Here is a 14506-nt window from a genome sequence, read left to right on the forward strand (position 1 = left end):
CTACTAAGTGCATCTTGTAATTCTACCTTTATCCCAAAGAAGGGAGGGTCACCACTTAAGAGAAATTCTCCAGTTGTCACAAATAATTTATCATCTCTGGTGGATAGATGATATTACAAAGGAACATAATTCCTATAAAATCAACACTTTTTTCAAATTGGTCTTCTAAATTCAACAAAGCCTTGGACTGCCAAAGTTGTACCTAACAAATCAAACTGCTTTATCTCAACTGGAGAAGAAAAAAGGCACAAAAGAAAAACAAGCAGCATAACCTTTATTTGGCGATACAACAGATAAAGAGTGTCTCAAAGTTTTGAACACTAAATTTTACTTATGTGATAATTTGTTTTCTATCTAAGCAATTTATTCAGATATGTGCTTTAAAAATACACATTCGGAACCCTGCAATTGGTATGTTCTGTTTAATATTAGAAATATTTTTCATGGTGATACATTATTTAACTTTCTATAATTAAGGGGGAAAGTCATAAAGATCATACTTTATTTTTTAGTCTGACAGAATAAATGTATTATATATATATATCTTCCAAAACCAGTGCACTTAGAAGTTTCTAATCTATGCACTCCATTATTCTAATCAAAAAGCTGTACATCTTCCAGTATCCACACTATAACACAGTCCTAGTAAAAATGCACAATTCCTTTAAACCCTTTCTCTCCCATGAATTTGCTTTATTTGAGGGTGAGGGGTTGGATATAGAAGTTGCAGTGCAGAACTATATTTATTTAGAACAAAACATTATATCCTACATTAAAAAAAATAATTTTATCAAAACCAAATTTCAGTCACAGTTATGTATGATTTTCAGTTAATGGTACATGTTGAAATTGCACTTTGCAGATATCTTGACAATGTCCTTTATAGAGCTCCCCATTTCAGCCTATGTTTTTTTCAGCAGACACAGGTTCCTCCAGAGTTTTCTTTTGGCTCCCCTTCCGTGAATATTTGTATTTGTCTACATAGGCTTTAACCAGATTTGCCACCTTGGTAGAATTTACTTCTCCACTCTTACTATGACAAACCTAAGAGAAAAGGGGAGGAAAACTTTTTTCATGCTTAAAGGGATTAAAGCAAGATGGAAAGTTTTGTGAAAACAAATAACCACAGAGAGACAGTAACTTTCATGTCACATCTCTCACATGAACTTATTCAAAAGGTAAAAAAGCAGACAAGAATTAGTAGGAGCTAGCTTTTATTAATTAAAATTAAGCATTCCTCTATTATTTTAATAGAGGTGGTTCAAAACAATATGCCCAGAATCATCACTAAAGCTATAACTTACTTTATCTACTGCTTTCCGTACAATCTCTTTATATTCTTCCTTGGTGATATCTTTATTTTGATAAAATGGCTTAATGGCCAATTTTACCTCCTGTGCTGCTTTTTCTTGAATTTGCAATTTCTGATGAGAAGAAAATGTATAATTATTATCTACCAATCACATACTTTCAAAAATTTATTTAAGAATGTAAAATTGAAAATACTGCACACTGACATTTTTACAAAAGTACTTAAAATATTAGGGTAACAAACACAAAACAATTATTTACTTATGCATGTATCAAATATTGATAAAATAATTATGTAATATTACCAGTAATTCACTAAGCATCAACACATTCCATTAAGTAATAATGGAATTTAAGACTACTAATTATAATTTCCCTTCACCACTGCACAATAGACAACTAATTTTTTTTTCATCTTTATCATATACAGATTTATGTAGGTTGCTCTCAACTTTGAACTTGCCTTGTCTGTCTTCGAGCTATCTGCGCTGGCTTCCACTGTAACACTTACTTTGCTTTCTGCCAATTTTACAGCAGCATTAGAGGTTTTGCTGTGACTTGATGACGAAGTATTACCAGAACTTGGTCCCTGAACTGTTTCCATATTTCCTGGGGCTGCTGTCGGAGCAGGTAAGACTGGTGTACTCATGTTATTACCTACATGAGAAGCACTAGGAATACCCTGTTTTAAAGAGTTATCATCAGTTAATGGATTACTTGTATTCAAAAGAAATCTATGAGTCATGTATTAGAAAAAACATTAAAAAACACAAAATGATTCAACCTTAAGTACTTAAACACAAAAAGATTCAAAATATGAGAAATGCGTATTTCAGATCATTTATATATATATATTTATATGTACATATAAATATATATAAAGAGCTGTTTCAAGAAAAACGAATAACATTCTGATGACTTAAATTATGTATGTGTATTACAATGTTCTCATGGCAACATAAATAAATGAGAAAAACAGTATTTAAAGAGTTATATCTTTCCTGCAAGAGTCTTTAGAAATATTAATTAAAGTAAATGTCCCTACTTTAAGGACTGAAGAAAATGAGGCAGTGATGTTAAATGGCCTACAGTCTGAGTTCACAGAAAAAGATATTAAGAACCCAAACTCTAAAATGCCACTTCTCTACTCTTCCAAATAAATCTTATTGTCATGATTCTAAAATTTCTAAGGTAGATATAAAACTATAAGCAATGCAATCCAAAATTATTCAAATTTTCTCTCATAAAGGCATTTCTTTCTTTTTAGCATAGTAAATTCATGAAAATGAAACACAGATGATAATGGGTAATAAATAGCTTATCTAGCATTTGTCCAAACATGGCAATAAAGCCTTATCGTAGGAATCACTAATTTCCACCACCCTGTCCCAAAAATTCAATTAAAATAGGGAAACACCTTAAAGCACCCTCCACTCTATGCTAGTTTGACTCACATTTTGGTCTCATTTCCCACCCCTTGGCAGTATTGGAAATTGAATCTAGGATCTTGTGCATGCTAGGCAAGCAATACCACTGAGATATATCCCCAAATTTGCACTCCTCCTGCTTCAACCTCCTGAATAATGGAATTACAGGCATGCACCACCACGACTGGCATTACTTAGTCTTCTTAATCTGACAAAAAAACCCTGTTGAATAGAAATAATAGCATACATGTATTTTGCATGTTCAATTAATTTTCCTATTGGGGGTTGGTGGCAGCAGTGTTGAAAAGGATAAAGAAAAAAGGGATTATGAAGGTTTATTAGCAATAAAATTTTTTTTCTGGATGCCAAGAAGTCCTTTCTTGAACATTTGCCCCTAAAAGTTAAAATATTTATAATGTTGATATATAATATTTATGTTGATTAAACTTGAGTTGCTAAAAACATACCTGCAACTGCTTTCCATCTGGCTGTGAAGCAAGGTAGCTGACTTGTTGGGATGGCGGGGGAGGGGGTGGTGGTGGTGGCAGTCCCTGAGTTACACTGGTAGGAGCAGCTACCTGCATGAGAGGCACTCCTGTGTGGAGATGCAAGGGTAGCTGAGGATGAATGTTAAATGGATTGCGTTGGATGTTCATCAAAGGGGCATGAACACCCATTGGATATGGGAAGATATTCATAGGCTGGTGTGCATTCATTTGTTGCTGAATTACGTTCATTTGTGGTTGCATCATATTTATAGGTAGCTGAGAACCATCAACTTGTTGGTTTGTTTGGTCTTTTAGGTTAGAATCTATTAAAAGAAAAAAGGCTTGTGAAAAAAAAGTTACAAATTTCTTCAGAGAAGCAAAGAACCAACGATTACAGTAAAATTAAATAGCAAGACTCAAGAACACCAAAACCAATCTAATTATTTAATCCTGTCATGTCTAAAATAATGCAGAATGGTTCTGTAACTAAGAGAAAATGTTCAAAATTATTCTTAAGAATAAGTTCACATAATAACATACATGAACATTAGTGAAGAATCAGTAATTCAAGCTTACTAGTTAAAAAAGGTCATACAAAAATTGATTACTAAATTACAAGTAAGGTTAATTTTTAATATTTTGAACAGGTTTTTTCTTTCATGTTCTTCACAAGAAAACCAAGGAATGATAAATATTAGAAAAGTGACTGATTTGTATGAGAACAATGATCAATAAAAATTCAAGTGTACACATTTGAAATAAATGTTAACAGAAGTTAATTTCTACATAGGAACCTTCCAAACACTTCTATGTAGCAGCACTACATAATATATTTAAGACATTAGCAAATGGCAAGATTTGGAGAATGTGTGGGGTTTAAAAAGTAATACTGACATATGTATGTATGTATATATGTATATTTGTGTAATGCAAAATGACTTGTAAACAACTAGGGTTCAGTTTAACATTATAAAAACTACAAATAAAGATCATTTCAATTCATACAAATACTACATTTATAACCTCTTTCTTCAAGTAAAATACTCTCAGTAAGTAAACAATATGTTACCCTGTTCAGTTGTTTCCTCTTCTTGTCTCATCCATCCAGACTGTGGACCTGAAGAATTCCTCCCTCGTCGTGAATAATAGTTTTGTACATCTGCTGGCAAAGTCTTTCTCACAGCCCAACTAGATGCAGATGTCCATCCTGATCTATCTGCTGGTGTATCAAATGAGAACTCTTGCTCACTTTTTCGCTTATAGGGTGGCTGTTCCATATACTTGAAAGAATCATTCCCTGAACTATTTGAGTTCCCTGAGAGGGGTTTTCGGTTTTGCCACCTATTTTCATTCTGATCTGTGTAGGCAAAACTACCTCTGTAAGTGCCTCTGCCACGGTTACCTCTACCACGGTTTGACATCCAACCTGAACCAAAGTTTTTGTTCCAAGAATTCCCTGAATTTTCATTTCTATTTTCTTCCCAGTGGGAATCTTTCAACTTTTCTGAATTTCTGGTCCTTGGATCAGGCCCAGAATTAATTTTTTCAGTTACCCAACTGGGACAGTCATTTCTATGTTTGTCAGAATTGGGATCATCAACATCTGAATTGATGTCATTTTTTTCTTTTCTAGTATTTTCATTTTGCTTCTCTGGGTCATTCCTTCTATACCTATCATTTCCTCGTGGACATCTCCAACCATCATTTGTCCATCTTTCCTTCCACCGGGGAGAGTAGTTATCTCTTTCATTTCTACTAAACGATGAACTTTTACTTTTTGTTCTAGACCGTAATGGTGACCTAGAACGAGATCTGGACCTGGACCACCGTCTAGTTCTCCTTTCTCTATCACGTTCTCTCCTCTGCCCATCATTTTCTCTTTCTCTGCTCTGGGACCTCGATTTTTCTCTTGAGGAGGAATCTTTCACTCTTGACTGTGATCTTTGGTTCTCTCTAGAAATATCTCTTTTGGGGGACAATGATTCAGATCTTCTGCCTTCCCTGGCACTCTCTCTTTTTGGAGACTGAGAATGCCTCCTTTCTCTTGTCATATCCTTTTTGGGGGACTGAGAACGAGATTTTTTCCGTCCTCTAGCAGATTCTTTCTTAGGAGATGGTGATCGAGACTTCCTGCTTTCTTTTCTGGTATCTCTTTTGGGAGATGGAGACTGAGACCGCTTCTTTTCTTGTGTAGGGTCTTTGTTGGGAGACCACGTTGTAGATGGAGAATGAAATCTTGATCTCCGAGTACGAGGTTTTTTGACTTTATCTGTTATATCTATTGGGCTTTCAGATAGCTGAGACATAGTTTCAACCTTTTCATTTACAGAATCAGAAGATGGTATATTTTCAGAACTGTGTGCCACAGAATTTTCATTTAATTTTTTAGTATCAGCATTTACAGATGATTCAATTTCAGATTCATTTTGGTCACTGCAAAATGAATCACACTCCATGGGTATCATTTCATTATCATCCTCACTGAAATGTTTCTGTATCTGCTCTATGTCTGTGTTGGGCAACTCTAGAGATCTGGGAAGTTCAACCACAGATTCAGTATGTTCTTCTAAAGATTTGTCCAATTTGGTATTAATGTCATTTTTTAATAAATTGTTTTCAGAGTCTTGAATGTTATCCAACTTTTCATTTTGTGCAGTATCACATGTTGCAGCTATTACTGCATCTTCATTGTCAACATGTGTAAGTAACTGAACCTCTGCACTCTCAAAAGATTTCACGTCTGCTGTTTGTATGATTTCACCATCTGAAGATTCTAACTTGGGGCTCTCTACAATCTCTTCTGTTTTTACTGAAGAATCATGATCAATAATTCCTTCTACAGAACCTTCTACTATATCTTTATTAACCACTGACTCTGCATTCTCAGACTTGTCACCTAGGGGACTAGAGACAGGTTGGTGTATTTCAATTTCAGATCTTGAACATTTAAGAAAATCACTTAGAGGATGATCTGAACATACAACTACCTTTACCTCTGATTCTGAAGATTCAGATATCTGATCTTGATTTTCCAAAGGATCACTTCCTTTTTCAAAAATGTCTTTAGAAAGCTCACTTTCTAAACACAAAACCTTGGCTTCTGTATTTGTACTCTCAAGTTTATTTTCTTCTTTCTCTCCAACTAGCACAGGAAGATCTTGAGTAGATTCAGAATATGGTTCTTTTTGCTCTACATCATGATGCTTGCTATGTTCCTCACTTTCCTCTATTTGTTCACTGCAGCTTTTCAAACCATTAGCAGACTGATTTTCTATATCTGTCTGCACAGAACAAATGTTACTACTTTCTACATCTGATTGTTGCTCTTTCTCTAACACAGGTGGTGTGTCAGATTCTGCTGTTTCTTCCTCTACTGAATCACTAGAAGATGATTTTTCAGGGGGAGGTATAGAACTCCGGAGTTTCTTTTTCAGTATAGGTGGTTTTCTTCCTCTTCTTATAGGCTTCCGTTTTGGAGCTTGTCTTTGCTTTTCTGACTCAGCTGGAGAGGAAACACTTACAGAAGGCTTACTGTTACCTGGGGTATCACACCCAGAATTACTTGATACTGGGGATCTCTGAGACTGATTGACAGTCTCAGCTCTTGTATTACGTGTAGATCTCCTTGTAGGAGTTGCTGTTGCAGGTTTTCGTCTTGATCCTCTAGTATTTGATGTACCAGAAGTCTGCTTCTTTTCTTCCCCTTCCTGGGTATGTGTTAATGTGTATCCCTTGCAAAAAGTACCTGATATGATAGGAAACAAAATTTAAAAAGTATTTCAAAAAATGACAGTAAGTTTGGCTTAAGTTAATTTTAGTATGAGAAAGGGCAATACAGTGAAAAATTACTTATGAATCAAATTCTAAATAAGTACATAGTTACTAACATCCGAGTAATACAGGATTTCATCAGCTTTTGGTAAATGCTATAGAAATAAGCTATAACTGCACTTGAATCCATATGGGCAACTTTATAAGGGGGAAAAAGTAAAATGTTTAGGTGGGTACCTGCTATTAGTTTAATGAACTGTTACTATCTAGGCAAAAAGAAGAATTATCAAGTTAGCAATAAGTACACAAAGACTCAGACTACTGCTTCACAAATATTAACATATGCTACTTCTAAAGATCTATGGTTTAGATACAAAAGCCCTAAAAAGAAAGGAGACTTCTTTGTTCCCCAAAGTCTGGAGTTGTAATTTCAAAAAATTCTAAAATGGATTTTGTAGTTGGAACCATTTTTTTTTTTCTTTCCTCCAGTACTAGGGATTGAATCCAGAGTCTCACCACACATGTGAGGCAAGAATTCTACTAGTGAGACACATTTCTAGCCCTTTTTATTTTATTTTGAGAAAGGGTCCAAGTTGCCCAGGCTGGCCTTGAACTTGTAATTCTCTTGCCTCAGCCTCCCAAAAAGCTGAGATTTCAGGCATATGCCATCACACCCAGCCTGGTTCAAATTTTTGTTTTTGTTTAATTGACAGATAAAGATGTACGTGTTTACTGTGTAGAACACAATATTTTCAAGTATATGTACACTAGGGGATGACTAAATCTAGCTAATTAACTATACATTATTGCAGTTATTATTATTGCGCTGAAAATACTTCATAACTACTCTTAGCATTTTGAAAGATTATAATATATTATTAACTACAGTCCCCATGTTATACTCTAGGTCTCTTAAATTTACTCCTCCCAACTCAAATTTTGGATCCTTAAGCAATATCTCCCCAGTCCCACCCCCAACTACCACCCCATCTCCTGAAAACCACATTCTATTCTTCAACTTCAATGAAATAAACTGTTAGATACCACGTGAGTAAAATCACATGGTATTTGTCTTTCTGTACCAGTTTATTTCACCTGGTATAATGTCTTCCAAATTCACCCATGTTTTTGCAAATGACAGGATTTCCTTCCTTTTAATGGCTGAATGGCCCATTGTGTGTAATCTGAATGCATTCATACAGATATGTATGTATACAGACATACAGTGTACATATTTACATGCATATTTACACTCTAAGTTGGAATGATTTTCAAATCAAGTCATTGTCCAATTTATATAAATATCTGAGGTTATTATAACTTACTTAAGTCATTAATACTCAGATTCCTATAAAATTGGAAGAAGCTAATAATAATTTTTTAAAATACAAAAAAGTTTCACAAACTTTACCAAAATTTTCTAAAGATATGGTACTTGTTGGAAAAATAGTTCTTGGCAACACAGAAGATATGAGAGGAAGAACTTCTGTTTCAATATCCCAAGGTATAAAACCAATTCTGAAAATTCAAAACAAATAAAGACATTTGTGTTTAAATTGTTTATAAAATTAGACCAGCAATTAAAACTAATTCTCCAAATCTGGTTAGCAATACTAAAATACAGTGCATAAACTTTTTTTCCCAAGTAACTAAAAATCTAAATTCAAGATTATTCATTGCCCAAAGCTGGCTACCAATTGGCTGCAAAGAAAAAACATTGAAAAGCATGTTTGCATGTTTTTTTTTTTTTTTCCTGTTAAATGAATGTAAAGAGATGAAAGCAACCAAGTACAAGCAGATACTTCTCTTTCAAGTAATTTAATATTGTTAACATTTTTCCGTATTTTTATTGGCACACTATAGTTGTACATAATGTTGGGATTGCATGTTACATATTCACACATGCACATACTACAACAATATAATTTGGCTAATATCATTTCCCAGAGTTTCTCCATTCCTTCCCCTCCTACCTCCCCTTGTTCCCTTTCCTCTACTCTACTGATCTTCCTTTGGTTTCCTTGAGAGATCCCTCACCCCCAACTTTCTTTATTTTCCTCTCTAGCTTCCACATACAAGAAAGAACATGACCTATGACCTTCAGAGTTTGGCTTATTTCATTTAACATAATTGGTTCTACCATGCTCCTACAAATGACATAATTTCATTTTTCTTTATGGCTGAACTAAAACTCCTTTGTGTATGTCTACACCATTTTCCTTAACCACTCATCTGTTAATGAACACCTAGGCTATTTCTATAGTTTGGCTATTGTGAATTGTGCTGCTGTAAACATATGCATGTATCATTATAGTATGATATTTATCAAGATTGTTTTAGTTTTTGTTTCTCCTGGCCACTCTAAAAATAAACTTGGAAGTATTACAATATAAAATAAGATGCACAGATCTTAAGTGTAGAGTCTGGTGACTTTCTACCAAAGAATCTGTATAACCACAAGCCCAGTCAAGAAACAGAACATTTCTATTTTTCCAGAAAGTTCCTCTGCACCATTCTTCCTCTTCCACACAACTAGTAAATTAAATTTTATTCCTCTATTACAAATCCTTGATGTGAGGACAATGGCTCTTCAAAGTTCTCAGTATCCCTATGGACCAGTTAAGACATGCACCCTACTCCAGTTTTCTCCACTTAAATCCAATCCACTTCTCAAGTTCCTTTTTCTTATTCATCTATATTCAACTTAGTTCTCCTAACGAAAAACTATCTTACTCATAATCAGATGAGATTCTAAAGAGAAAAAACTTTGGAAAAGCAATATGCAACTTGTATATGTACAAAAATATGTAACTATAAAGAAAGCTTTCAGAGCATACGTATTTGAACTTCCTAATTTTATTTCTATTTATGTGCCATCATCATTCCTGGAGAATAAAGGCCCTACACAGAACTATCTTACAGTGACAGATAAAATAAAGTCATAATATGTTATAGGAAATAAATATAAAACTCAGGCAAAGTCCTTAAACTGTATGTAGGAGCTTGATATATGTATGTCGTATGTATCTGGAACTGTACTAGTAGCTTCAGGACCTAAACTAAAAACAAAGAAACAGATTATAAAAATCATAAATGCCGGAATAGACTAGGCACTTGAAATAGTCATCTAGAAGAACATTTTTGAAAAGGAAATATATTTAAACAATTCAGCAGACTATTGGTAAGACTGAAATGGTAAAAGAGTATAGAGGAAAGATGACAAATCTACATGCTTTTATTATTAATGAATCTTACTAGTCTGATCCTGTTCCCTTTTAAATGATTCTAGCATATAAATATCTCTATTTACTAAATAGATGAAGAATTCTTTACTTGCCAAGGAATCCATTAAATTGCAACCTTCATTAGACATTTAAAACATCTAAGTTTAACTTACACAAAATTTCCTCACGAAGATAACTATCAAATATGGCTCTCTTATACTTAAATATTAATGATAACTTGTGTGCATGTTAGCATATAAACACTTGAGTAAACATCAGTTTTTACCTTCCAATTCCAGGCAATGTATCAGGAAACCATGACAAGTCCAGTTCCTGTCTCTTCTGCCTAATCAATGCACTGATTTCAGTGACTTCTATAAATTCTGTACTAAAAGATAAATTTAGATTTTCATCAGAATTCCAAAACTAAAAGTTGAGAGTAACAACTGGATTATACTAAGAGAGCAATAGTTTATATACCTAACAATATTGATCATACTTACGAGCAAAGATTTTTTTTCCTAAACACTTTCAAATAAGTGCACTCCTAAAATAAGTAAGAAACTTTTTTTTTTAATACTGTGAACTGAACCCAGGGACACTTTACCACTGAGTTACAGCCTAGCCCTTTTTATTTTTTATTTTGGGACAGGGTCTTGCTAAATTGCCCCGGCTGGCCTCAAACTTATGAGGTCTCCTGAGTCTCTGGGATTAATAGGCATGTACCGCCACAACCAGCAATAAGTAAAATTTATATATTATAAGTCAAAATTATATTTAATTGAATGCTAAAAGTTGCAGACTTTTTTTTTTTTTGGTACTAGGGACTGAACCTAAACCCAGGGATACTTTACTAGTTACATCTCTAGCTCTTTTTATTTTTTGACACAGGGTCTCACTAAGTTGTTTAGGGCCAAGCTCATTCGCTGAGGCTGGCCTCAAACTTTCAATCCTCCTGCCTCAGGGTCCCAAGTCACTGCGATTGAAGTGTATGCCACCGTACCCAGAAAGGTACAGACTTTTAAAGTGTTAATTCAGACTACTAATTCCAGTAATGAGAGAAATTCTAGGTGTAATACTTTCTTACTTTAAGTATACAACAAAAGAAAATAAAGAAGGTCACAATTACTACAAATAAAAATGGGTAAAAGTTTGGCTTTTCAAAAGGCTACTCAGATCTAATTGCTTCTTTGGTACTTTGCCAAGCTCTAAAATTAAATCACACAATCTCACCTTGTTGGTTCAACTGACTATGATTTTAAAACCCAAATTTAATCTTCAAATTCCACAAATATCTATTTAGCATTTACGTGCCAGTCACTATGGATTCAAAGATTACATCAGCTCTAAAGATTTCCACTTCATTAGGTAATATTCCCACAACTTAATAAATACCCCATACACCTTCTCATCATATAACAACTTCTTATTAATGATAACAAAGTTCACAGGCATACACAGGTATTACATATAGAGAAACTCACAAAAATATCAGGTTTTCTCTTTCCTAGAGCCACTTAGGCAAAAGAAACAAAACAAAAAACAAGGTGAGCCTTCATAATTTCTATTAAGCCTATAGTTAAAATTCCACCACGTTAATTATAATGATCACAACATCAACCAGAAACAGAACAGATTAAAAGTAGAAAATACTAACCAGTAAGCTCTATAGGTAAAAGAAGATTCTCCAGTGTGACTAATAGAAGAAAATATATTGGAGAAAAAATTTCTGAAGCAATGACTTGCACACTGGTTTGATCTTTGAGGCTAGAAATGTAAAAAATAGTTAGTGAAACAGGAAAACAAAACTACTTGCATAATAGGTACTTAATAGTCAATATAAAATACTTTTTTTTATATCTGAGACTCTACAGTTATATAGTAAATAACCATACAGTGTTATTATCTAAAAAAAACTTTGGCAGCAAGGAGATGTACCAGGGATTGAAATAAGGAGCACTTAATCACTGAGTCACATCCCCAGCCCTTTTCATTTTTATTTTGAGACAGTGTCTTGCTAAGTTGCTTAGGGCCTCACTAAGTTGCTGAGGCTGGCCTTGAATTTGCAATCTTCCTGCCTCAGTCTCCAGAGTTACTGGGATTGCAGGAGTGCATCACCGTGCCCATAAAAACATTTTTTTTTTTAATTTCAACAAACCTTATTTATCTTTATTGCTGCATTTTTCTTTCTTCCCATTTTATTGTATGAAGAGATTCCTGTACAAACACACAAAAGGAGTTAGTCACCCTACCTTAATTTTTATTTCAAAAGGCTGTAAACCTTTGACACTGGCAAGAGAAAGTTAAAATACGTAGAAAAGTGGTGTCTGTAATAATACTACTTGCATTTATACATTTTCCAAAATGCTGGGTTTTTTTCCTCCCCCTTCCCTACCCCTGTATTAGGGACTGAACCCAGAGTTTTGCACACATTAGGCAAGCATGAAACTACATCCTTGATTCTTTTGTTACGAGACAGGTTCTTGTTGTTACCCAGGCTGATTTTAAACTTGTGATCCTTTTACCTCAGTCTTGCAATAATTTATCTTGCTAAATCACAGAAATAAGGAAAACACAAAAGGCCACAATAAAGAAAACAGATATACTTGGAGTATACGACTATTAAAATCCTAGCTGACATTTTCTGCCCTGTGCAAAATCTCATCTTATAACAAAAGATATATACTAGTAGTAAAACTATTTAATAACAATAATATACTCAACATTTATTTTCCAGTTATTACCTAAAAGATAGTACTGATTAGCTCATCTTAAGTAGGAGCTCACTAGAGGAAACTGAGGTCATTTCAGGCCAAACTTTAATTACATTTAGCCACTGATAATGGGTTCAAGTTAAGTATTTCCATTCTTCCTCAAACTTTAAAGAGAATACCACAATGTTAACTGAAATAGTTTTTTGTTATAGCAGTGTTTCTGGCTACACTGCTCATAGCTTATTCTTTGCTAGAGATTAATTTCTTTTCTTTTAGTACAGGGAATCGAACCCAGGGGCACTTACCCATTGAGCCAGTCCCCAGTCCTTTATATTTTTTATTTTGAGACAGTGTCTCACTAAGTTGCTTAGGGTCTTGCTAAGTTGCTGAGGCTGGCCTGAACTTGTGATCCTCCTGCCTCAGCCTCCTAAGCAGCTGGGATTGTAGGTGTGTGTCACCATGCCCAGCTCTGAATATTAATTTCTACTAGTACTTCCACATTTAGAAAGATAAAGGATTCAAGTAACCACAAAAAAATATATTAATATCTTTATAAATTACTGTTCTTAGTTGTTCTGTTATTAGTCATCTAACACATTTTTGGTCCACAATAAACTGCTGCAGATACCGTCACTGCTACCTCTTCAGAACTCTGGAGAAAGTCTATAGTGCAAACAACTGTCTTTTAGTCTTCAGTCTTTACTTGTTTCACAAAGGATCTACTGACTTTCTCCAAAATAGATCACGATGATTAACTAGGAGGTTTGCTTCCTGATGTTGTAAGATCATATGTATATTTCAGTTTTCTTCTTAGTCCAGTTAGTAAGAGCCTACTTTCTACCTAATAACTACTAATTTCCTTTTAAGTTACTACACAACTGCTGTTTGGTTTAGAGCTATTATCCATCCTTCACACAAATGCCATCCACAATTGCTGTAACAAATAAAATGTGTATACTGTAGGCAAGGGAGCTGGCTGAGTTTCAGGAACTTCATATACCTGAAAGATGATACAAAGGTTTTTTTCAAGTTCCTTAAGAAGGTAGGAGTACTTAACAACTCCTTAAGAAGTTAGTGTACCCAGCTACATTCTCAGGAAATAATCATTTGTGTTCAGGTATACAAAGAATTGTTGTGCTATAGTTATACAGTGTTGTTTGTGCCCTAAGAGTGATGAGTTGTTTTGATTCGCCCAAAACTTATTGAATATATAGTATACATAGCATTCTTTACTTGGAAATCTATCCAGGAAGCTGTCATTAGATAAAATGCTCCCTATGGAAAGAATGGTTAGTTTGGGGCAAATACTAAGCACTAAGCAGCTCCAAGCACAATCTCTAAAGCATTCAATACTGTTGAATTTCTCTAAATTATAGTTGCTTAGAAATCATTTCATAAATCTACCCTAAAATTAAATCTAAAGGCACATCACTGCCTTTAGACAGCAGTAATGTTGTGCCTTTTAATTTTTATAAAAAAAATAATGCACATAAATACTTCAAGAAGCCAAACAGCACTTTACTATTCTACTTTGATTATTCTGTTTCAGATATTTTCTATTATTTTAACTG

General features: G+C 34.2%; 1 protein-coding gene across 4 annotated transcripts in view; it reads right to left on the reverse strand.

The window, feature by feature from the left end:
* Positions 1-257: 257 nt before the first annotated feature.
* Positions 258-14506, reverse strand: part of Scaf11 (SR-related CTD associated factor 11) — a 77557-nt gene continuing 63308 nt past the window's right edge. For 2 of the 4 annotated variants that reach the window (XM_047548551.1, XM_047548554.1), the window contains 9 exons: positions 12380-12438; positions 11879-11988; positions 10508-10609; positions 8409-8515; positions 4296-6971; positions 3206-3549; positions 1775-1993; positions 1305-1424; positions 258-1044 (listed from right to left, as the gene is read on the reverse strand). In XM_047548551.1, coding sequence (XP_047404507.1) covers positions 898-1044; positions 1305-1424; positions 1775-1993; positions 3206-3549; positions 4296-6971; positions 8409-8515; positions 10508-10609; positions 11879-11988; positions 12380-12438 — 3884 coding nt within the window. In that variant the 3' untranslated portion in view covers positions 258-897. The remainder of the gene's footprint in view (positions 1045-1304; positions 1425-1774; positions 1994-3205; positions 3550-4295; positions 6972-8408; positions 8516-10507; positions 10610-11878; positions 11989-12379; positions 12439-14506) is intronic. The other 2 variants (XM_047548552.1, XM_047548553.1) reach the window with 2 other exon arrangements.

The sequence above is a fragment of the Sciurus carolinensis genome, chromosome 4 (assembly GCF_902686445.1).
Source record: "Sciurus carolinensis chromosome 4, mSciCar1.2, whole genome shotgun sequence".
NCBI classification, from domain to species: domain Eukaryota; kingdom Metazoa; phylum Chordata; class Mammalia; order Rodentia; family Sciuridae; genus Sciurus; species Sciurus carolinensis.